Source organism: Hemitrygon akajei, chromosome 3 (assembly GCF_048418815.1).
Source record: "Hemitrygon akajei chromosome 3, sHemAka1.3, whole genome shotgun sequence".
In the NCBI taxonomy this organism is placed as follows: Eukaryota; Metazoa; Chordata; class Chondrichthyes; order Myliobatiformes; family Dasyatidae; genus Hemitrygon; species Hemitrygon akajei.
This window is the reverse complement of record NC_133126.1, coordinates 192823057-192846840: the sequence shown is the minus strand read 5'-3', so window position 1 is coordinate 192846840 and position 23784 is coordinate 192823057. Positions and strand designations below refer to the sequence as shown.

The following is a 23784-nucleotide window of genomic DNA, read 5'->3' as shown; positions in this document are numbered from 1 at the left end:
GGCTCTATGCCTGAGTTCAGTAGAAGTCAGAAGACTGAGGGGTGACTTGACTGAAACCTATCGAATGATGAAAGGCTTTGATAGAGTGCATATGGAGAGGATGTTTCCTATGGTGGGAGAGTAGAGGGGTGTCATTTTAGAACGGAGGTGAGAAAGAATTTCTTTAGCCAGAGTGGTGAATTTGTGGAATTCGTTACCATAAGCTCCTGTGGAGGCCAAGTCTTTATGTATATTTAGACCATAAGAGCATAAGATATAGGAACAGAAGTAGGCCATTCAGCCCATCAAGTCTTGTCCATCATTCAATCGTGGGCTGATCCAATTCTTCCAATTTAGGCAGAGGTTGATAGATTCTTGATTGTTCAGGGATTAAAGAAATACAGGGAATAGACTGGAGCTGAGAGGAAAATTGAAAAGGCGGAGCAGGCACAATGGACCAAATGGCCTAATTCTGCTCCTATATCTTATGGATTTATGGACACTCACCAACTTTTATTGAAGCAGAATAGAACATATTGTGTCTGGATGCTTTCATAGCTTGGTATGACAACTGCTCTGCCCAACACCACAAGAAGCTGCAGAAAGTTGTGGACACAACTCTGTATATCACAGAAATTAACCACCCACCCCTACCCCTGCATACATGGACTTCTTCAGGCCAATTTTGATGTTATTTGTGAAGTGTTTCCTTTGCCCGTCAGGGGCTTGCTGATCTTCATTCAACTGGGAGTAATGGATACTGATGCTGTTGAGGTCATAAAAGGTAAAACAATATCAATGCAGAACAAAATGTAATGTTATTAACTCATTTCCAATTAATTCAAAAGTCACAATGGACTATGCTCACATCATCATCTACCTTAAATTTACATATTTTCATCCATTTGTTCCACCAATATGCAAAGTTAATTGTTGATGAATCAGTTTTGTGATTTGGCCAAAGGCAGTTGGTTGGAATTCATTATAACCTAACTAATGACATGACTTATCCATCAGAATTGATTTCCTCTTTAACAGAACCTCCTGACATTCAGCCTCATTGATTGCATTAGCACTAACTATTGGGAATGCTGGATACCTGGGATATCTAAATCATTTCAGCTTACTGCCTCTCCAGAAGTCAGATTTCAGCCCTTTAGCTGCCTCAGGCCTTACAAGCCTCTGAAATCAATCATTCCTTTGCAGAATTCAGCATAAAATCAATGGAACATATGACCATAAGACATAGGAACAGAATTCAGCAATTTGGCACATCAGGTCTCTTTTGCCAATCTATCAAAATTTATATCCGTCTCAACTCTATTCTCCTGTAACCTTTGATAGCCTGACTAATCAAGAACCTGTCAACCTCCACTTTAAATATACCCAATGACTTGGCTTCCAAAGCAGCCTGTAGCATATGAATTCCACAGATTCACTACTTTCTGGCTAAAGAAATTCATCTTCATCTCTGTTCTAAGTGGACGCTGCTCTATTCTGAGGTTGCGGCCATTGGTCCAGGACTCCGTTACTGTAAGAAACATCCTCCTCACATTCACTCTATCTAGGGTTCTCAATAATGTGGTTTCCTGCCCCCACCCCTACATTCTGCTAAATTCCAGTGAGTTCAGGACCAGAACAATCAAGATTCGGAGCAAGAAGGCTGAGAGAGGAATGGCTAAAGATTTCCGGAGCAAAGGCATTTTACTACTCGGGGTAAAAGAGAGGCAAGACTGCGCAGGCGCATGACATCAGCTAGTAGAGTGGGAAAATTTTTAAAAGAAGACCGTCATATCCAGCGGGTAGTGGAGTGAGAGGTAGCAGAGTGATAGGGCTTTGGATCAATGGGGTTAGGCAGTAATGAGGCGAGGTAGGTTTGCCTGTGTTAATTGCAGAAAGAAATTAGTATGTGTGTGAGGCTGGTTTTCTGTGCTCGGTGTCAGATGTGGGATGTCCTGGAGTCTCCTAGCCTCCTGGACAGCCATACCTGCATCCATTGTGTCGAGCTGAAGCTCCTAAGGGACTGCGGTAGGGAACTGGAGATGCAGCTCGTTGCCATTCGTCTGGTCAGGGAGTGCGAGGAGGTAACTGAAAGGAGTTTCAGGTAGGTGGTCACACCGAGGCCACAGAAGACAGACAAGTGGGTAACAATAAGGATAGGGAAGGGGAAGAATCAGGTACTGGAGGGTATCCCTGTGGCTATACTCCTTGACAATAACTACTCTTGTTTGAGTACTGTTGGGGGAGGAAAGCCTACCTGGGGGAAGAAACAGTGGCCGTGCCTCTGGCACAGAGCTGCGCCCTGTGGCACAGAAGGGTAGGGAAAGGAAGAGGAAGGCAGTAGTAATAGGGGACTCTATATTTATGGGTCAGACAGGTGATTCTGTGGACACAGGACAGAAACACGGATGGTAGTTTGCCTCCCAGGTGCCAGGGTTCGGGATGTTTCAGATTGCGTCCAAGATATCCTGCAGTGGGAGGGAGAACAGCCAGAGGGTGTGATAAATATTGGCACCAATGACATAGGTAGGAAAAGGGAAGAGGTCCTGAGAAAAGACTACAGGGAGTTAGGAAGGAAGTTGAGAAGCAGGACCAGAAAGGTGATAATCTCTGGGTTAGTGCCTGTGACATGTGACCATGAGTATAGGAATAGAATGAGGTGGAGGATAAATGCATGGGTGAGGGATTGGAGCAGGGGAAAAAGATTCAGATTTCTGGATCATTGGGACCTCTTTTGGGGCAGGTGTGACCTGTACAAAAAGGATGGGTTGCACTTGAATCCCAGGGGACCAATATCCTGGCAGGGAGGTTTGCTAAGGTTACTGGGGAGAGTTTAAACTGGGATTGCCAGGAGGTGGGAACCAAACTGAAGAGACTGGGGAAGAGGCAATTAGCTCACAAATAGAGAAGTCTTGGAGATAGTCTGTGAGGGAGGATAAGCAGGTGATAGAGAAGGGACACGCTCAGACCAACGGTTTGAGATGTGTCTATTTTAATGCAAGGAGTTTTGTGAACAAAGCAGATGAGCTTAGAGAGTGGATCAGTATTTGGAGCTATGATGTGGTAGCCATTACAGTGACTTTGATGGCTCAGTGACAGGAATGGTTACTTCAAGTGCCGGGTTTTAGATGTTTCAGCAAGGACTGGGAGGGAGGCAAAAGAGGTGGGGATGTGGCACTGCTGATCAGAGATAGTGTCATGGCTGCAGAAAAGGTGGATGTCATGGAGGGGTTGTCTACAGAGTCTCTGTGGGGGGAGGTTAGTAACAGGAAGGGGTCAATAATTTGCTGGGTGTTTTTATAGGCCACCCAATAGTAACAGGGTTTTCGAGGAGCAGATAGGGAAACAGATCCTGGAAAGGTGTAATAATAACAGAGTTGTTTTGATGGGAGATTTTAATTTCCCAAATATCGATTGGCGTCTCCCTACAGCAAGGGGTTTAGATGTGGTGGAGTTTGTGAGGTGTGTTCAGGAAGGTTTCTCGATACAATATGTAGATCAGCCTATAAAAGGAAAGACTGTACTTGATTAGGTATAGGAACAAGAACCTGGTCAGGTGTCAGATCTCTCAGTGGGAGAGCATTTTGGAGATAGTGATCATAATTATATCTTTTTTTACAATAGCATTGGAGAGAAATAGGAACAGTCAAGATAAAAAGCACTTAATTGGAGTAAGGGGAACTATGAGGCTATCAGACAGGAAATTGGAAGCTTAAATTGGAAAAAAGATGTTCTCAGGGAAAAGTACCGAAGAAATGTAGCAAATATTCAGGGGATATTTGTGTGGAGTTCTGCATAGGTACGTTCCAATGAGACAGGGAAGTTATGGTGGGGTACAGGAATTGTGGTGTACAAAGGCTGTAAAGATCTAGTCAAGAAGAAATGAAAACCTTTCAAAAGGTTCAGAAAGCTAGGTAATATTAGAGATCTAGAAGATTATAAGGCTAACAGGAAGGAACTTAAGAAGGAAATTAGGGGAGCCAGAACGGGCCATGAGAAGGCCTTGGCAGGCAGGATTAAGAAAAATCCCAAAGCATTCTACACGTATGTGAAGAGCAAGAGGATAAGACGTGAAAGAATAGGACCTATCAATTGTTACAGTGGGAAAGTGTGTATGGAACCAGAGGAAATAGCAGAGGTACTCCAGGAATACTTTACTTCAGTATTCACTATGGAAAAGGATCTTGGTGATTGTAGTGCTGACTTGCAGCAGACTGAAATGCTCGAGCATGTAGATATTAAGAAAGAGGATGTGCTGGAACTTTTGGAAAGCATCAAGTTGGATAAGTCGCCGGGACCGGATGAGATGTACCCCAGGCTACTGTGGGAGGTGAGGGAGGAGATTTATGTGCCTCTGGTGATGATCTTTGAATCATCAATGGAGATGGGAGAAGTTCTGGGGGATTGGAGGGTTGTGGATGTTGTTCCCTTATTCGAGAAAGGGAGCAGAGATAGTCCAGGAAATTATAGACCAGTGAGTCTTACTTCAATGGTTGGTAAGCTGATGGAGAAGATCCTGAGACACAGGATTTATGAACATTTGAGAGGTATAATATGATTAGGAATATTCATCATGGCTTTGTCAAGGTCAGGTCATGCCTTACGAGCCTGACTGAATTTTTTGAGGATGTGACTAAACACGTTGATGAAGGAAGAGCAGTAGATGTAGGGTATATGGATTTCGGCAAGGTATTTGACAAGGTACCCCATGCAAGGCTTATTGAGAAGATAAGGAGGCATGGGATCCAAGAGGACATTTCTTTGTGGATCCAGAACTGGCTTGCCCACAGAAGGCAACAAGTGATTGTAGATGGGTCATATTCTGCCTGGAGGTCTGTGACCAGTGGTGTGCCTCAGGGATCTGATCTGCGACCCTTACTCTTTTGGATTTTTATAAATAACCTGTATGAGGAACTGGAGGGATGGGTTAGTAATTTTGCTGATGACACAAAGGTTGGGGGTGTTTTGGATAGTGTGGAGGGCTGTCAGAGGTTACAGCAGGACATTGATAGGATGCAAAACTGGGTTAAGAAGTGGCAGATGGAGTTCAACCCAGATTAGTGTGAGGTGCTTCATTTTGGTATGTCAAATATGATGGCAAAATAGAATATTAATTGTAAGACTCTTGGCAGTGTGAAGGATGAGAGGGATCTTGGGGTCCGAGTCCATAGAACGATCAAATCAGCTGTGCAGGTGGACTCTGCGGTTAAGAAGGCATATAGTGTATTGGCCTTCATTAATCGTGGGATTGAATTTAGGAGCTGAGAGGTAATTTTGCAGCTATATAGGACCCTGGTCAGACCCCACTTGGAATACTGTGCTCAGTTCTGGTCGCCTCACTGTAGGAAGGATGAGGAAACTATAGAAAGGGTGCAGAGGCGAATTACAAGGTTGTAGCCTGGATTGGGGAGAATGCCTTATGAGAATAGGTTGAGTGAACTTGTTCTTTTTTCCTTGGAGTGACAGCAGATGAGAGGTGACCTGATAGAGGTGTATAAGATGATGAGAGGTATTGTTCATGTGGATAGTCAGAGGCTTTTTCCCAGGGCTGAAATGATTGCTGCAAGAGGGCACAGGTTTCAGGTGCTGGAGAGTAGATACAGAGCAGATGTCGGGGTAAATGGTAAGGAAATGGTACTTGATAAATTAATGGGACTGAAGGTGGATAAATCCCCTGGACCAGATGGCTTGCTTCCTAGGGTCTTAAGGGAAGTGGCGGTCGGGATTGTGGATGCATTAGTGATAATTTTTCAAAACTCGCTGGATTCGGCAATGGTCCCGGCAGATTGGAAAAATGCTAATGTAACTCCTTTATTTAAAAAGGGCAATAGACAGAAGGCTGGGAATTATAGGCCAGTTAGCCTAACATCTGTGGTTGGCAAAATGTTGGAATCGATAATTAAGGAAACAGTAACAGGGCATTTGGATAAACATAGCTTAATAGGACAAAGTCAGCATGGCTTTACAAAAGGGAAGTCATGTTTGACAAATTTGTTGGAGTTCTTTGAGGATATAACATATAGGGTAGATAAAGGGGAACCAGTGGATGTGGTGTATTTGGACTTCCAAAAGGCATTTGACAAGGTGCCACACCAAAGATTATTACTTAAAGTAAAAAATCATGGGATTGGGGATAATATTCTGGCATGGGTGGAGGATTGGCTTTCTAACAGAAAACAGAGAGTTGGGATAGATGGTTTATTCTCAGACTGGCAGTTGGTGACTAGTGGTGTTCCGCAGGGGTCGGTGTTGGGACCCCAACTCTTTACAATCTATATTAATGATTTGGAGAAAGGGACTAAGTGCAACGTATTGAAGTTTGCTGATGATACAAAGATGGGCGGGAGTGTAATGAGTGCGGAGGACATTGAAACCCTGCAGGGGGACATAGATAGGCTGAGTGATTGGGCAGACATTTGGCAGATGAAATATAATACTGACAAGTGTGAGGTCTTGCACTTTGGCAGGAAAAATAATAGAGCAAGTTATTATCTAAATGGAGAGAAACTGGAAAGTGCTTCTGTGCAAAGGGATCTGGGGGTCCTGGTGCAGGAAACACAAGAAGTTAGTATGCAAGTGCAGCAGGTGGTCAAGAAGGCCAATGGAATGCTGGCTTTTATTGCTAGGGGGATGGAGTATAAGAACAGGGAGGTCTTACTGCAGTTGTACCGGGTATTAGTGAGACCACACCTGGAGTACTGCGTGCAGTTCTGGTCTCCATATTTAAGAAAGGACATACTGGCTCTAGAGGCAGTGCAGAGAAGGTTCACTAGGTTAATTCCGGGGATGGTTGGGTTGATGTATGATGAGAGGTTGTGTAGATTGGGACTTTACTCATTGGAGTTCCGAAGAATGAGAGGCGATCTTATTGAAACATATAAGATTGTGAAGGGGCTTGATCGGGTGGATGCGGGGAGAATGTTCCCAATGACGGGTGAAACTAGGACTAGGGGGCATAATCTTAAAATAAGGGGATGCCGTTCCAGGACTGAGATGCAGAGAAATTTCTTCACTCAGAGTGTAGTGGGGCTGTGAAATTTACTGCCCCAGAGAGCTGTGGGAGCTACTACACTCAATAAATTCAAAACAGAGATAGACATTTTCCTGGATAAAAATGGCATTAGGGGATACAGTGAGTGAGCAGGTAAGTGGACATGAGAATAGGTTTAGATCAGCCATGTGATCTCCTGGACCAGTTTTCGATAGCCTGGATGGGTCGGAGAGGAATTTTCCAGATTTTTTCTCCTCAATTGGCAACTCGTTTTTTTTTCCCCGGGTGATCACATGGGTTTGGGCGGGATGAATAATAAAATAAAATGGGCGGCATGGTGCCCTGTTGGTTGGCACTGTTGCCTTGTGGGATTCGGTGAAAACTAGAGTTAAGATTGGATCAGCCATGATCTTGTTGAATGCTTGAGGGGCCGATTGGCCTACTCCTGCTCCTATCTCTTATGTTCTTATGTTATGTTATGTAAGTTTTCAACTCAGTGTGGTGAGTGTGTGAAATGGGCTGCCAGCAACGGTGGTGGAGGTGAATATGATAGCCTCTTTTAAGAGACTTTTGGATAAGTACATGGACCTTAGAAAAATAGAGGGCTATGGGTAAGCCTAGTAATTTCTAAGGTAGGGACATGTTCGGCACAACTTCATGGGCCAAAGGGCCTGTATTGTTCTGTAGGTTTTCCATGTTTCTATATAATCAAACATTCCTCATACATTAACACTTTCATTCCTGGGGTCATTCTGATGAACCTCCTCTGGACATTCTCCAATGCCAGCAAATATCTTCTTGGATAAGGGGCCCAAAACTGCTCACAATACTCCAAGTGTGGTCTGACCAATGCTTTATAAAGTCTCAGCATTGCATCAAATTCTGCTTATTTAAGTGAAAATGTTTTGTTGCACAGGGTGAATTCCCATGCACTTGATCTGATGTTGTTGATTGTGAAGTAACAGCAGGTATCATAATAACAGTGTTTTAGGTTCCATGTGGGGCAATTAAGTAACTGTTACTCACAACTGCCCCAGGCTTTTTATAATGAATCAATTATCTTCCTATTGACTCTAAACACATAGAGCAGTGCTACTTAATTACCCAGTGAATTATTTTGATTGCACTGTATTACAAGTTTAAAACAGAAATGTAAGATTTTTATCAACACATAAACTTAATCCTGTAATAAAGCTGTTCCAGTCACTGGGTTCAATTTTGACCATATGTCTGGACCAACACATGAAATGTTGGAAGAATTAGAGTCACAGAGTCATAGAAAACTATAGCACAGAAACAGGCTACTCAGCTAGTCCATGCCAAACTAGTAATCTGCCTAGAGAAGATTGAGAATCAGGTTTAATATCACCGGCATATGTTGTGAAACTTGCTGTTTTGCAGCAGCTGTGTATTGTAAGACAAAATCAATAAAAACCTGTACATTGCAGTAAGAATACTAAATTAAATAAGTAGAACAATAAGACAACAAAACTAAATATTTTATATTAAATCAATATATCCTGTAAAAATGCAAAATATGTCTATATTAACATATTTTTACAAGAATTGAATGGGGGTACAAGAGTTGTATGGCGCATCTGAACTCGTGCGTAAAAAAAATTGACACATGGAATGTAAAGGTTGACTACCCCTGCCCTAGAGGATGAGATTTTCTGTGAGCTTGTGTCTGACTAGACACACTGTTGCACTCAGAAGTAAACACTGAGTTTATCTACTTTGCATTGCCAACCATTTCCACGGCTGTCTGTAAGGAGTTCATATGCTTTCCATGTAATCCATGGATTTTCTCCAAGTACAGAAGTTTCCTTCCACATTCCAAGTATATATGGGTTTTGGTGACTATTTTGTGGTCATGCTATGTTGGTGTCGCTTGCACATCCTCAGACTGTGTTGGTCATTGATGAAAATTATAATTTCATCATCAGTTTTGATGTATATGTAGCAAATAAAGTTAATCTTTATAGATGATTTCCAGTGTGTAGATGGCAAAATGAAATGCAGTAAGTCCCTAGGTTTAAACAATGCTCTGGTCCTGAGAACTGACTGTAAATCAAATAGTTGGTAGGCTGGAAATTAACATAAGCAGTGTGTGGGGAGAGGATCACTGAAACAGCGGTTAAGGGACAGCAAGCAGAGGTGGTGAGAGTGGCCAACAGCCAGCTTCACTGACTCGGTGAGTGAGCATGGGAGTGTCCCCAAGCTCCTAGCTCTACTCGACTCCACCCTGTTCCTGACTGTTGTGGTTCGCGTTGGTCATTGCGGGGAGAAGGCATGTAGAAATGCCACATTCCTACCCAGCAAATGATCCCTGCAGCCCTACAGAAGCCTGAAATCCACTCCCATCCATCACACCCATCTCCCAAAACAATCATTCTTACAACATAGAACATAGAAGAGTACAGCACAGGAACAAACCATTTGGTTCAGAATATTGCGCCAAACCAGCTATTAATCGAATCCAAAACACGCAAACACTAATCCCTCCTACCAAAACAATATCTACATCCCTCCACCTTCCTTACATCAAACTTCCTTTAACAGTGTCTAATGTATTTGCTTCTGCTGCCATACCTGGCAGCACATTCCAGGCATCCACAACTCTCTGAGTAAAATACTTACCCCTCACATTCCCGTGAACCTACCCCCTCTCACCTTCAATGCAGGCCCTCTGGTATTAGACACTTCAGCTTCACCCCTGGGAAACAGATGCTCCCTGTCCACCTGATCAATACCTCTCATAATCTTACAGACATCTATTAGATCTCCCTTCAGCCTCTGCTGCTTCAGAGAAAACAAGTTTGTCCAGCCTCTCATGATAGCACGTGCCCTCTAAACCAGGCAGCATCCTGGTAAACCACATACACAGAGTTAATAAGACGGGTGTTTGTAACCTGGAGAGAATGGTAGCTATAAATTAAATTAGTTACAGAGCACGTAGAAACATTGTGTATTTGTGCAATTGCGTATTCACTGTATTTTCTATTGCAGTGTTGTACCAGCTCTGAACAGAAAGCACACTTTCCAGTTGTGTGACCTTGCTGTCATTCATGAGGAATGACACCAGGGAACATTGGACCCAGAAGAAAGTAATTATCAATAGTCATTAGCAACACACACAATGTTGGAGGAACTCAGCCGGTCAGGTTCCTTCCCTATGGAAAGGAATAAGCAATCAACATTTCAGGTTGAGACCCTTCATCAGGTCTGGAAAGGAAATGGCTTCAATCATCATTAGCTTTTTTTCCCCAGATGTGTATTGTTTTTATGTCTTAATGTAGATGTGATCACAGGGTTTCAACCCGAAATGGTGACAGTTCCTTCTTCCCCTCCCACCCCCATAGATGCCACTTGACCTGCTGAGGCTCCTCCAGCAGAATGTTTGCTGCTGTCTTTAAGTCTTGTGTTCTTTCTTGACTAAATAGTTATTCTCAGGAGTGATGAGGTTCATATTTTCCTCCCCTGGCTTTGGGGAAATGCCGTAGCTTTTTTAAAAAAAAAAAATCCTTGGTTGTTGCATAAATTGTGGGCACATCCCTCCACAGACGGCTAGAGACAAGATGACGGTGTTTTTGTTTCCTGCATTGTTCATCTTATCGCCCACTCTTTCAGCAGCAGAAGATCCCATCTGCAAACTTCGAGCAAAGTTTAACATCAGCACTGCCTCCGAGGATGGAGACGTGATCCTGGCTGGTTTGTTTCCCATTCACTTTCGGATAGTTCAACCGGATTCCTCCTTCCGAGTAGAAGCGGTGACACCGAACTGTGAGGGGTAAGTCTACACTTGACCATTTATGAACAAACAGACTTTCTATCATTATAAAACTAGCTTCTTCCCAGATTTCTAATTATCTTCGGTTAAATCATTTTATAAACATTTGCAATTATGTTTAACCAAAGAATTCAGTTAATAATTTGCTATTCATTTTATGCTATTTCATAGCATGATATCTAAAACTTTGACAAAGCTCATTAGATGTTCAGTGGGGGTTGAGAGGTTATATTGACTAACAGCATCAGAGCCTGGTATGGAAACACTAATGCCCTTGAACAAAAAATCCTACAAAGAAGTAATGGATGTGACCCAGTCTATCATGGGTAAAGCCCACCTCACCAATGAGCACATCTACATGAAACCTATGGACTCACTTCTAAGGTTTCTGCAACTCATGTTCTCAGTTTTTTTTTACTTATTAATTTTCTATTGTCAGTTCTTTCAATTTGTGTTTTCAAAATTTGTTATCTTATCCACATTGGTTGGTTGTCCAAGCGTCTCTGTGTGGACTTCGTCATTGATTCCATTGTGTTATTCCGTACCTACTGTGAGTGCCTGCAAGAAAATGAATCTCAGAGTAGTGTGTAGTAACATATATGTACTTTGATAATAAATTTACTTTGAACATTGAGTTTATTAAAATTTATTTTTCTTGCTGTTTGTCATATGATTATTGTTGTCCTATGTACAGAGGTACAGTGAGAAACATATTTGTCAAGGAAAGAGTTAAATCTAAATTCCTCATTGGTATATGCTAAAATGTGTAACACAAAATGGAAGTTTGGAAAACATCTTGGTGTCATTTTGGCACATGGTGATCGCCTGAAGATGTGCATTGACTCACATTCTTGAGATTAGACACAGGTGAAGAATTGAAGAATGTTCTCTTCCTTACAAACCAACTATCTATGCTTCTACATAGGCCAAAGGAAGCAAGCAATAAGATGGTACAGAATGATTCCACAAGAGGATGGAAAAGTGCTGAGTTAAAGTTATGTTAGATCTTTGAAGGATATAATGATATTACAGCAACATAGTGGTTACTGTAACATAGAAATGCTTCCACAACCTATGAATTCACTTTCAAAGACTCATCATCTCATGTTCTTGATATTTGTTGCTTATTTATTAATCATTATTTTTTTCTTTCTTTTTGTATTTGCACAGGTTGTGCTTTTGTACATTGGTTAAATGCCCATTTTGATGTGGTCTTTCATTGATTCTATTATGGTTATTATTTTATTATGGATTTATTGAGCATGCCCAAAAGAAAATAAATCTCAGGGTTCTATATGGTGGCATATATGTACTTAGATAACAAATTTATTTTGAACTTTGAACTTTGAATGATTTCAGCCCCAGGGACCCGAGTGCAATTCCTGCTGCTGTCTGTAAGGAGTTTGTACATTCTCCCCATGACCACTTGCGATTCCTACTGGTGCTCCAGTTTCATACACACTCCAAAGTTGTATGAGTTCATAGGACAATTGGTCACATAGATGTAATTGAGCAGCGTGGGTTTGTTCGCCTTGAAGGGCTTGTCACTGTGCGGTACTTAAAAAAAAGCAATTTGCAATCATCCCTTACGCTGGGTTGTGATGAGTGCTAAGACACAGAGAGAAGGCCAAGAGAATGGCTGTCAGACATCTGAGGTTCCCTCCAGCATTATGTAGATTGGTTCATTGATTAGTTAGGTATTAATTTCCTTCTTTCTGTAGGTTGTTAAGAATCCTTCTTTCTTTCTATATCTTATCCTTTATGAAGTCTAATAAAATACTTCTAATAATCTTTAACTCAGTACAATCCCTCCATTGTTTGTGGATAACTCTTGCTGCTGAATCAGAAAAGAACAAGGAACCCATTTTAAAATACTTTCATTCGTGTTGGTGATATAACAATGCATTGAGGTAGTACAAGGGAAAGCAATGACAGAATGCAGAATCAAGTTACAGAGAAAGTGCTGTATAGGTAGGCAATAAGGTGCATGGCCAGGACAAGATATGGTCAACAGTCCATTTTATTGGGCTGGGAGACCACTCAGAAAATTTTGATAAACTTTTGCCATTAATTTTTACCAAAATATTAATGTTGATCGGATAGTTTATTAATTTATATTCATTGCAGTTTATCAATTGATTCTTAAGAAATGGGGATTACTGGTAGGGCAGCAATTATCGTCATTCACACAAGAGGTTCTGCAGATGCCGTAAGTCCAGAGCAATGCACATGAAATGCTGGAGGAAATCAGCAGGTCAGGAAATTAATAAAGAATTGATATTTCAGGCTGAAGTCCTGTTGAAAGGTCACAGCCTATATCGTCAGCTCTTTATTCCATTCCCCAGATGCTGGCTGACCTGCTGAGTTCCTCCAGCATTGTGTGTGTGTGTGTGTGTGTGTGTGTGTGTGTGTGTGTGTGTGTGTGTGTGTGTGTGTGTGTGTGTGTGTGTGTGTGTGTGTGTGTGTGTGTGTGTGTGTGTGTGTGTGTGTGTGTGTGTGTGTGTGTGTGTGTGTGTGTATCAGTGAACGAGCTAGGGTTTTACAACAGTTTGCATGTCACATGGTTACTCTCTCTGACACTAGCCGTTCATTAGAATCAGAGTCATACAGAAGTACAGCACAGAAACAGGCCATGTTTTTATGCACTGAGTTGCTACCACATGAATAGCTGATCAGCGACCATTATGAAACTGACATACAGATGCACAGGTGTACCTAATAAAGTGGCCACTGAATGATATGAATACAATCCATTAAAGTCAAACTTCAGATGTCCGGTGCTGAGAGCACTTTATTTATTATGTACGTAATGACATTTTGGTCAAGCACATTTTAAGAGAGGTACAAAACATTACAGGACAAAGAGGAATTGAACTCAACCAATCAACGAACAGGACTTCCACCAAATCTCTGTAGAAAGTGGTCAGCACTGGAAACCATAACTTCCTTGTGGAAATGTGAGCTATAATGGCATGACGTGTAAGGCCATGAATCCCATTCCCTCTTTCTCTCCCAACAGTCCTGCAAATTAATCTCCCTCATCATCTTGAAAATTCCTTCTTAAAGGCCCTGGTTGGCTCTTTTTCCACAACGCTTTCATAAGACCATAAGATATAGGAGCAGAAGTAGCCCATTCGGCTGATTGAGTCTGCTCCACCATTCAATCATGGGCTGATCCAATTCTTCCAGTCATCTCCATTCCCCTGCTTTCATCCCACACCCGTTGATGCCCTGGCTAATCAAAAACTCACCTAACTCTGCCTTAAAGACACCCAATAACTTGGCCTCCAGAGCCACTCGTGGCAACGAATTTCACAAATTTACCACCCACTGACTAAAGTAGTAAACTAAACTCTGCATCTCAGTTCTAAAATGGCATCCTTCAATCCTGAAGTTATGCCCTCTTCTCCTACAATCCCCTACCATGGGAAATAACTTTGCCATATCTAATCTGTTCAGGCCTTTTAACACTCTGAATGTTTCCATGAGATCCCCCACTCATTCTTCTGAACTCCAGGGAATACAGCCCAAGAGCTGTCAGACGTTCCTCATATGGTAACCCTTTCATTTCTGGAGTCATTCTTGTGAATCTTCTCTGAACCCCCTCCAATGTCAGTATATCCTTTCTACAATAAGGAGCCCAAAACTGCACACAGTACTCCAAATGTGGTCTCACAAGTGCCTAAACATCACATCCCTGCTCTTATATTCTATACCTCTAGAAAGTAATGCCAACATTGCATTTGCTTTCTTCACAACCGACTCAACCTGGAGGTTGACTTTTAGGGTACCTTGCACAAGGACTCCCAAGTCCCTTTGCATCTCTGCATTTTGAATTCTCTCCCCATCTAAATAATAGTCTGCCTATTTATTGCTTCCACCACAGTGCACGACCATATAATTTTCCAACATTGTATTTCATTTGCCACTTCTTTGCCCTTTCCCCTAAGCTATCTAAGTCTTTCTGCAGGCTCTCTGTTTCCTCAACTCTATCTGCTCCTCCAAGTATCTTTGTATCATTGGCAAATTTAGCCACAAATCCATTAATCCCATAGTCCAAGTCATTGACATACATCATAAAAAGCAACGGTTCCGAAACCGATCATTGTGGTACTCCACTGGTAACTGGCAACCAGCCAAAATAGGATCCCTTTATTCCCACTCTCTTTTTTTCTGCCAACCAGCCAATGCTCCACCCCTGCTAGTCTCTTCCCTGTAATTCCATGGGCTCTTATCTTGCTAAGCAGTCTCATGTGCGACACCTTGTTAAAGGCCTTCTGAAATTCCAAGTACACTACATCTACTGCATCTCCTTTGTCTACCCTGCTTGTAATTTCCTCAAAGAATTGCAGTAGGTTTGCCAGGCAGGATTTTCCTTTAAGGGAACCATGCTAGCTTTGGCTTATCTTGTCATGTGCTTCCAGGTATTCCGTAATCTAATCCCTAACAATTGATTCCAACAACTTCCCAACCACTGATGTCAGGCTACAGGTCTATAGTTTGCTTTCTGCTGCATCCCACCCTTCCTAAATAGCGGAGTAACATTTGCAATTTTCAAGTCATCCGGTAAAATGCCAGAGTCTATCAGTTCTTGAAAGATCACCGTTAATGCCTCTGCAGTCTCTCCAGCTACTTCCTTCAGAACACGAGGGTGCATTCCATCAGGTCCAGGAGATTTATCCACTCTCAGACTGTTAAGCTTCCTGAGCACCTTCTCAGTTGTAGTTTTCACTGCACAAACTTCACTTTCCTGACACTTTTGAATGTCCAGTAGACTGCAAACATCTTCCATTGTGAAGACTGATGCAAAATGCGCATTCAATTCCTGGGCCTTCTCTGATTCTCTCATTACAGTATATCCAGCATTATATTGTATTCATCCTATATAGACCCTCCATTCTCTTTTTTACCCTTTATATACTTAAAAAGACTTTTAGTATCATCTTTGACATTAGTCACCAGCTTCCTCTCATAATTCATCTTTTCCTTCTGAATAACCTTCTTAGTTTCCTTCTGCAAGTTTTTAAAAGCTCCCCAATCCCCTATCTTCCCACTAGTTCTGGCTCCTTGTATGCCCTCTCTTTTGCTTTTACTTTGGTCTGAGTCAATTGACAGCCATGGTAGTGTCCTTCTTCTCTCTGAAAATTTCTTCTTATTTGGAATATATCTGTCCTGCACTTCCCTTATTTTTAGCAGGAACTCCAGCCATTGCTGCTCTGCTGTCTTTCCTACAAATGTCCATTTCCATTCAACTACAGCCAGTTCCCCTCTCCTGCCATTGTAATTCACTATATTCCACTGAAATACCAACATACTTGATTTTATTTTTTCCCTCTCAAACTTTAATGTGAACTCGATAATTTTGTGATCACTGTTCCTTAAGGGTTCCTTAACCTTAAGCTCTCCTATCACCTCCAGATCATTGCACAACACCCAACCAGCACAGCTGATCCCCTAGTAGGCTCAACAACAAGCTGTTCTAAAAAGTTATCCATTAGATATTCTACAAATTTATTCTCAAGTTTCATTACTGACCTGGTTTTCCCAATCCACTTTCATGTTAAAATCCCCAACGAATATCTTTCTAACACAACTTTACTATCTCATAGAATCATAGAAAATTTACAGCATAATACAGGCCCTTTAGCCCACAAAGATGTGCCAAACATGAAATTACCTTGGGTTACCCATAGTCCTCTATTTTTCTGAGCTCCATGTACCAGTCCAGGAGTCTCTTAAAAGACCCTATTGTATCCACTTCCACCACCGTTGCCAGCAGCCCATTCCATCCAGTCACCATTCTCTGCGTAAAAAACTTATCCCTGATATCTCCTCTGTACCTACTTCCAAGCACCTTAAAACTGTGTCCTCTCATGCTAGCCATTTCAGCCTTGGAAAAAAGCCTCTGACTATCCAGATGATCAATGCCTCTCATCATTTTATACACCTCTATCAGGTCACCTCTCATCCGTCATCACTCCAAGGAAAAAAGGCCGAGTTCACTCAACCTATTCTTATATATAAGGCATGCTCCCCAATTCAGGCTACATCCTTGTAAATCTCCTCTGCACCCTTTCTATGGTTTCCACATCCTTCCTGTAGTGAGGTGACCAGAACTGAGCACAGTATTCCAAGTGGGGTCTGACCAGGGTCCTATATAGCTGCAGCATTAACTCTTGGCTTCTACATTCAATCCCATGATTGATAAAGGCCAATGCACCATATGCTTTCTTAACCTCAGAGTCAACCTGCTCAGCAGCTTTGAGCGTTCTGTGGACTCGGACTCCAAGATCCTTCTGATCCTCCACACTGCCAAGAGTCTTACCATTAATACTATATTCTGCCATCATATTTGACCTACCAAAATGAAGCACCTCACACTTATCTGGGTTGAACTCCATCTGCCACTTCTCAGCCCAGCTTTGCATCCTATCAATGTCCCGCTGTAACCCCTGACAGCCCTCACTGCACCCCCAACCTTTGTATCATCAACAAATTTGCTAACCCATCCCTCCACTTCCTCATCCAGGTCATTTATAAAAATCATGAAGAGTAAGGGTCCCAGAGCAGATCCCTGAGGCACACCACAGGTGACCGACCTCCATGCAGAATATGACCCACCTACAAACTCACTTTGCCTTCTGTGGGCAAGCCAGTTCTGAATCCACAAAGCAATGTCCCCTTGGATTCCATTACTTTCTCAATAGTTTTTGCATGGGGTACCTTATCAAATGCCTTGCTGAAATCCATTTCACTGCATCTACTGCTCTACCTTCATCAATGTGTTTAGTCACATCCTCAAAAAATTTAATCAGGTTTGTAAGGCATGACCTGCCTTTGACAAAGCCACGCTGACTGTTCCTAATCATAGTATGTCTCTCCAAATGTTCATAAATCCTGCCCGTCAATATCTTCTCCATCAACTTACCAACCACTGAAGTAAGACTCACTTGTCTATAATTTCCTGGGTATCTCTACTCCCTTTCTTCCACAAACCTCCAATTCTCAGGAACCTTTCCCGTCCCCATTGATCATGCAAAGATCATCTCCAGAGGCTCAGCAATATCCTCCCCCACCTCCCAGAGTCGTCTGGGGTACATCTCATCCGGTCCCGCTGACTTATCCAACTTGAAGTTCCAGCACATCCATTTTCTTAATATCTACATGCTCAAGCTTTTCAGTCTGCTGTAAGTCATCCCTATAATCGTCAAGATCTTTTCCATAAGTTCCTCTGCACTCTCCTTCAGTTCCATACACACTTTTCCACTGTCATATTTGATTGGTCCTATTTTCTCATGTCTTATCCTCTTGCTCCTCACATATTTGTAGAATGCCTTGGAGTTTTCCTTAATCGTGTCTGCAAAGGCCTTCTCATGGCCCCTTCTGTCCTTCCTAATTTATTTCTTAAACTCCTTCTTGCTGGCCTTATAATCTTCTAGATCTCTATCATTACCTAGTTTTTTGAACCTTTTGGAAGCTCTTCTTCTTGACTAGATTTGCAACAGCCTTTGTAGACCATGGTTCCTGTACCCTTCTATCCTTTCCCTGTCTCATTGGAATGTTCCTATCCAGAACTCCACACAAATATCCCCTGAACATTTGCCACATTTCTTCCATACATTTCCCTGTGTATGTCTGCCCCAATTTACTCTTCCAAGTTCCTGCCTGATAGCCACATATTTACTCCAAATAACACACTTTCCTAACTTGTCTGTTCCTATCCCTGGTAAAGGAGATAGAATTGTGATCACTATTTCCAAAATGCTCTCCCACTGAAAGATCTGACGCCTGACCAGGTTCCTTTCCTAATACCAAATCAAGTACAGCCTCTCCTCTTATAGGCTTATCTACATATTGTGTCAAGAAATCTTCTTGAACACACCTAACAAACTTCACCCCATCTAAACCCCTCACTCCAGGGACATGCCAGTCAATATTTAGGAAATTAAAATTTCCCACCACGACAGCCCTATTATTATTATCTCCTGCTGTAATTTGTAATCCGCATATCAGCTGCTGTTTGGAGGCCTGTATATAACTGCCATTAGTGTCATTTTACCCATGCCATTTCTTAAGTCAACCCACAGAGACTCTACAACTTCCAATCCTACGTCATCTCTTTCCAATGAATTAATATATCTTATACACAGAGTTACACCACCCCCTCTGCCTACTAACCTATCTTTCCAATACATCATATATCCTCGGACGTTCAGCTCCCAATGGTAGCCATCCTTCAGCCAAGTTTCAGAGACGGCCACAATGTCATATTTGCCAATCTGTAGCTGAATTTTGAGATCATCCATTTTATTCCTTATGCTGCATGCATTCAAATACAACACTGTCAGTCCAATATTTGCTGCTTTCTGTTTTAACTGCACCACTCCTCTATTGCCCTCTAACTTATGCCACTGGCTTTAATTAAGCCACAACTCCTGCCTGTTCTTTCTATTATCTCTGTTGCACACTGTCGTGGAATTATTTCTGTTTTCCCCTTCCTCGGCCCTATCACTCTGGTTCCCATCCCCCTGCAAAATTAGTTTAAACCCTCCCTAACAGCTCTATTAAATGTGCCCGCTTGGATATTGGACCACTTTGGGTTCAAGTGAACCCGTCCTTTTTTAATGTTGTACCTCCCCCAAAATACGCCTACCCCAGAACTAGGTGATGTAGGATGCAAGTGACACGTTTAATTGCATGTTTCGATGTATATGTGACAAATAAAGCTAATCTTTAATCCTTAGGAGATGAAGGGCAGGTGAGGTCAGGTGGGAGGAACACAGAGGGCAAGTAGACTCAGGGGCTGGAGATGATAGGTAGAACCAAATAAAGGAGGGGTGATGGGCAGATGAACCACATAAGAGAGATATTGGTTTCCGGCCTGAATCTCCACCTGATTTATAATTCTCAGCAACTCTCTCTGCAGATTTGATCTCAGGAGTTTCCGTTGGGTACAGACGATGATCTTTGCGATTCGAGAAATAAACGAAGACAGCACTCTCCTTCCGCACGTGAGGCTGGGCTATCGGATATACGACACGTGTGCCACACACACCCAGTCTCTTCGATCAGCATTGGCATCGACGAGTGGAAGAATGGACACGGTGTCCAGCCAGAACTGTGAAGGATCTGCCTTCATTCCTGTGATAGTCGGTGACTCGGGTTCAACACAGTCCATGATCATACAACACACTCTGGGTGCCTTCAGAGTTCCAATGGTAAGTTGTGTTCAAGTGAGGTTGAGGGATGTAAGTGTTGAATGATGTGGGATTTTTCATTATTCCATGCACAAAATGTGCTTATTCATCTCCAGTTCAAGTTTATTATCAATGAACCACACACATGTACATATAGCAAAATGAAACATTGTTCCGCTGGGGCCAGGTTGCAAAACATGGTGTTATATAAACTCATACACAGCATCTATCATTATGATCTAGCACATACAGTCACAAAATAATATTAGCATGTGTCCCTGAGTGACATGGCCCGAAGATTGACAGGTTGACATAAAGTGTGAGGTGCATGTTTACATAAGACAGAATAATATTACTGACACTATTATGATAAAATAAATTTGCATAAATATGTGAAACAGCAGCAATAAAAGAATGGAATGTGAGCAGTGCAGTGTGAGAGTGTGGCTGTGAGTTGCAGAGTGTGGGTGGAGGGGGGCTGGCGTCAGTGCATTCAGACAGTGTACAGGGTGGCAGCAGGCTGCTAAGAAGTCTAACAGCCTGGGGGTGGCGTTAGAAGCTGCTACCCAGCCTGACAGTTCTGGTTATTATGCTATGATACCTTCTGTCTGAGGTCCAAGAGTTTGTGGGAAGGATGGGACAAGTGTTTGATAATGCTGGAGGCACTGCACTTGTCATGCTTCTGATATACATCCTGAATGGTGGGATGAAGGAAGAGAAACCCTAATGACAATTTCTGCAATCTTCACCATCTGTTGCAGTGTCTTGGGATCTCAAGATCATGTGCGGAATCCTTGTTACATGGTTAAGGGCGCTGGATAAGCAACTTCCCTAAAGGAGATACATAAATTCAAGATGGCCATTGTGATACCTTTTCCAATGTTTCTCTAGCAACAGGGCACACAGCGTAGGAGCAACAAACAGTCTTCTGGATGAACTCAATTAGTTGAGCAGCATATATGTGGCTAGGGAAAGGGGATAGAAAAGGAACTGTTTCTGATTGAAAGCCTGATTAAAGCGAGATTGGAGGTGGGGCAATGCCAATATAATGTGCAGAGAGGAGTGGTGTGACAGGAGCCCAAGGTAGTCTTCCCCATGTCCGCCATGGATATAGCTTGACACACTGAGTAATTGAGTCATAGAGTGTGCAAATTTGCCCTACTGCCCAAATTAGACACGAAATGCAGAGGAACTCAGCAGGCCAGGCAGTGCTTTGAGCTATGGAGGACCGATGAAGGTTCTTGGCCTGATACATTAACTGTTTATTTCTCTCCATAGTCACTGCCTGACCTGTCAATTCCCTCCTCTATTTTAGTGTGTGTTGCTCAAGTTGTACAGCATCTGTAGAATCCATTGTGTCTCTGAGAAAATATATTTATATATGTTGTTTGATGTTATATGTGGTTGATGGGGAGGATTGATAGAAGGACATAAAACTATGAAGGGTTTCAGGGTGAAATGGAAGAAACTGTTACAGTGCTACTTCCATCCCGTTTCCCAATGTGCACTGCATGCATTCATCAGAAACAGAATGAGATTTAATACCACTGATGTAGGTCGCAAAAATCATGGCTTTGCAGCAGCAGTACAGTGCAATACATAAAAAAATAAATTACAATAAAATACTGTACTGTGCTTAGATATATATAAATCTCAGGCACTTAAGACTGGTGTACATCCTGAAGTAATTTCAGGTATTGCGCTGTACTGCTGCCACAAAAAATTCATGAAATATGTGAATGGTGATAAACCTGATTCTGATAAGAGTTTCTATTCTGAATTGAGTGTGGGAAGGGGGCAGGGAGAGGGGATCATGGTTGGGAAAGCAGGAAGGGAGAGGAGAGGGTGGAGGAAGCACCAGAGACCCATTCTGTAATGATCAATAAACCAATTGTTTGGAATCAGGTGACCTTGCCTATTGTCTCAGGGCTGGCTGTGCCGATGTCCTAATTCTTGTCCTCAATAGCTGAAGGAACAAAGGCAGTGGATTTATTAAGGTTAATCAGAAGGAAATTGGGGGAAAAAAACAACTAAAAAGGTGTAAGTTACAGAGCTACAAGATAAAAGTTGCAATGTGGGTCTAATTGCATAGTTCTTTCAAAAGTGCACTTGAGTGAAATCATACCATTGCAGAGTCAGAATCAGGTTTGTTATCAATAACATATGACATGAAATTTGTTGTTTTGTGGCAACAGGTCAGTACAAGATACATAGTTATTCACAGTTATTATTATGTATTACCTTTTACCGCTGCCACAAATGCAACAAATTTCACAATATATGCTGGTGATATTCAACCTAATTCTGATTTTGAAGCACAGCTCATGGGTTCAACAATTTAAAATGGCCGGTAGGGAACATTGCCACAGATGTCTCTGGAGGCCAAGTTATTGGGTATTTTTTCAGTGGAGGTTGATAAGGTTCTTGATTAGTCAGGCTGTTAAAGTTTATGGAGAGAAGGCAGAAGAATGGGATTCAGAGGGATAATAAATCAGCTGTGATGGAATGGTGGAACAGACTCGATAGTGCAAATACCTGTTTCTGCTCCAATGTCTGAAGGTCTCATACGAAGAAGCTGCTCATTTTGCATTACTGGTAAGCTTTGCATGACTTTTTCTTTCTCTCCAGGTCAGCTACTTTGCATCCTGTGCATGTCTGAGTCACAGGAATAAATTCCCGGCCTTTTTCCGAACTATGCCAAGCGATGCCTATCAGGCCCAAGGTGTGGCCCGGCTGGTGCACCGATTTGGCTGGACATGGGTGGGTTCAGTGGCCGGTGACGATGACTATGGTCGCAATGGCATTCAAGCATTCAGTGACGAAGTCAGAAGGTTGGGGGTGTGCATTGCCTTTACTGAAATAATTCCAAAAATGTACACCAGGCAAAAGATCCTTCAAATTGCAGAGACGATTAAAGCATCGACTGCCAGGGTCATCATCATGTTTGCCATTGAGGGAGACGTGTATCCTTTAATCCAAGAAATCGTGAGACAAAATATCACTGGAAAGCAATGGATAGCGAGTGAGGCCTGGGTCACCTCTGCGTTGATCGCAACCAAAGAGAATCTCCCCCTTCTGTCCGGGACAATAGGGTTCGCAATTCGCAGAGGTGAGATTCCAGGTCTGAGGAATTTCTTGCTTGAAGCCCATCCATTCAAAACTCCGAACAATCTCTTTGTGAATGAATTGTGGGAGACGATATTTAAGTGTTCTCTAAATATATCCAGTAGCATCACAGCAAAGAACGCTTCGAGGTCAACTCAGAACCAATGCACTGGGTCAGAGGACTTAAACAGTACGTACAATATATATTCAGATGTGTCCCAGCTGAGGGTTTCTTACAACGTGTACAAGGCCATATATGCAATAGCTCATGCCCTTCACAACTTAAATGCTTGCAAAAATGGTATTGAACCAAATAATACCTGTGCTAACATCTTTAACTTCAAACCATGGCAGGTAAGTGCTTGAAGATTTTGAGTAATGTTGACAATATCTTAGTTGGAGATGTAGTTCTATAAATGATGGGCACTCAACATCATCTTGTATTCTAGTTGTCTGATTACCCCACTCCACTGTTGCTCCCTTGGTAGGTGCGGCTTATTTGCTGATAAGATTAGTTTTATTTGTCACATGTAGATCAAAACATTGAAGCATATGTGAAATAAATAATTTTCCGTCATGACCAACACAAACCAAGGATGTGCTGGCTGGACCCAGCAAGTGTTGCCATGTTTCCAGTGCCCACAAGTTATTGACCTTCAGCCATATGTTTTTTGGACTGTGGGAGGAAACAGGAGCACCCAGAGGAAATCCACATGGTCACA

General features: G+C 42.3%; 1 protein-coding gene across 1 annotated transcript in view; it reads left to right on the top strand.

Annotated features, from left to right (window-relative positions):
• The first annotated feature begins 10662 nt into the window (after nucleotides 1-10662).
• LOC140724494 (extracellular calcium-sensing receptor-like) overlaps nucleotides 10663-23784 on the top strand; it is a 36965-nt gene continuing 23843 nt past the window's right edge. Inside the window, exons 1-3 of the mRNA XM_073038943.1 lie at nucleotides 10663-10760; nucleotides 19687-19978; nucleotides 22586-23416. Of these exons, the coding sequence (XP_072895044.1) occupies nucleotides 19721-19978; nucleotides 22586-23416 (1089 nt within the window). The 5' untranslated portion in view covers nucleotides 10663-10760; nucleotides 19687-19720. The remainder of the gene's footprint in view (nucleotides 10761-19686; nucleotides 19979-22585; nucleotides 23417-23784) is intronic.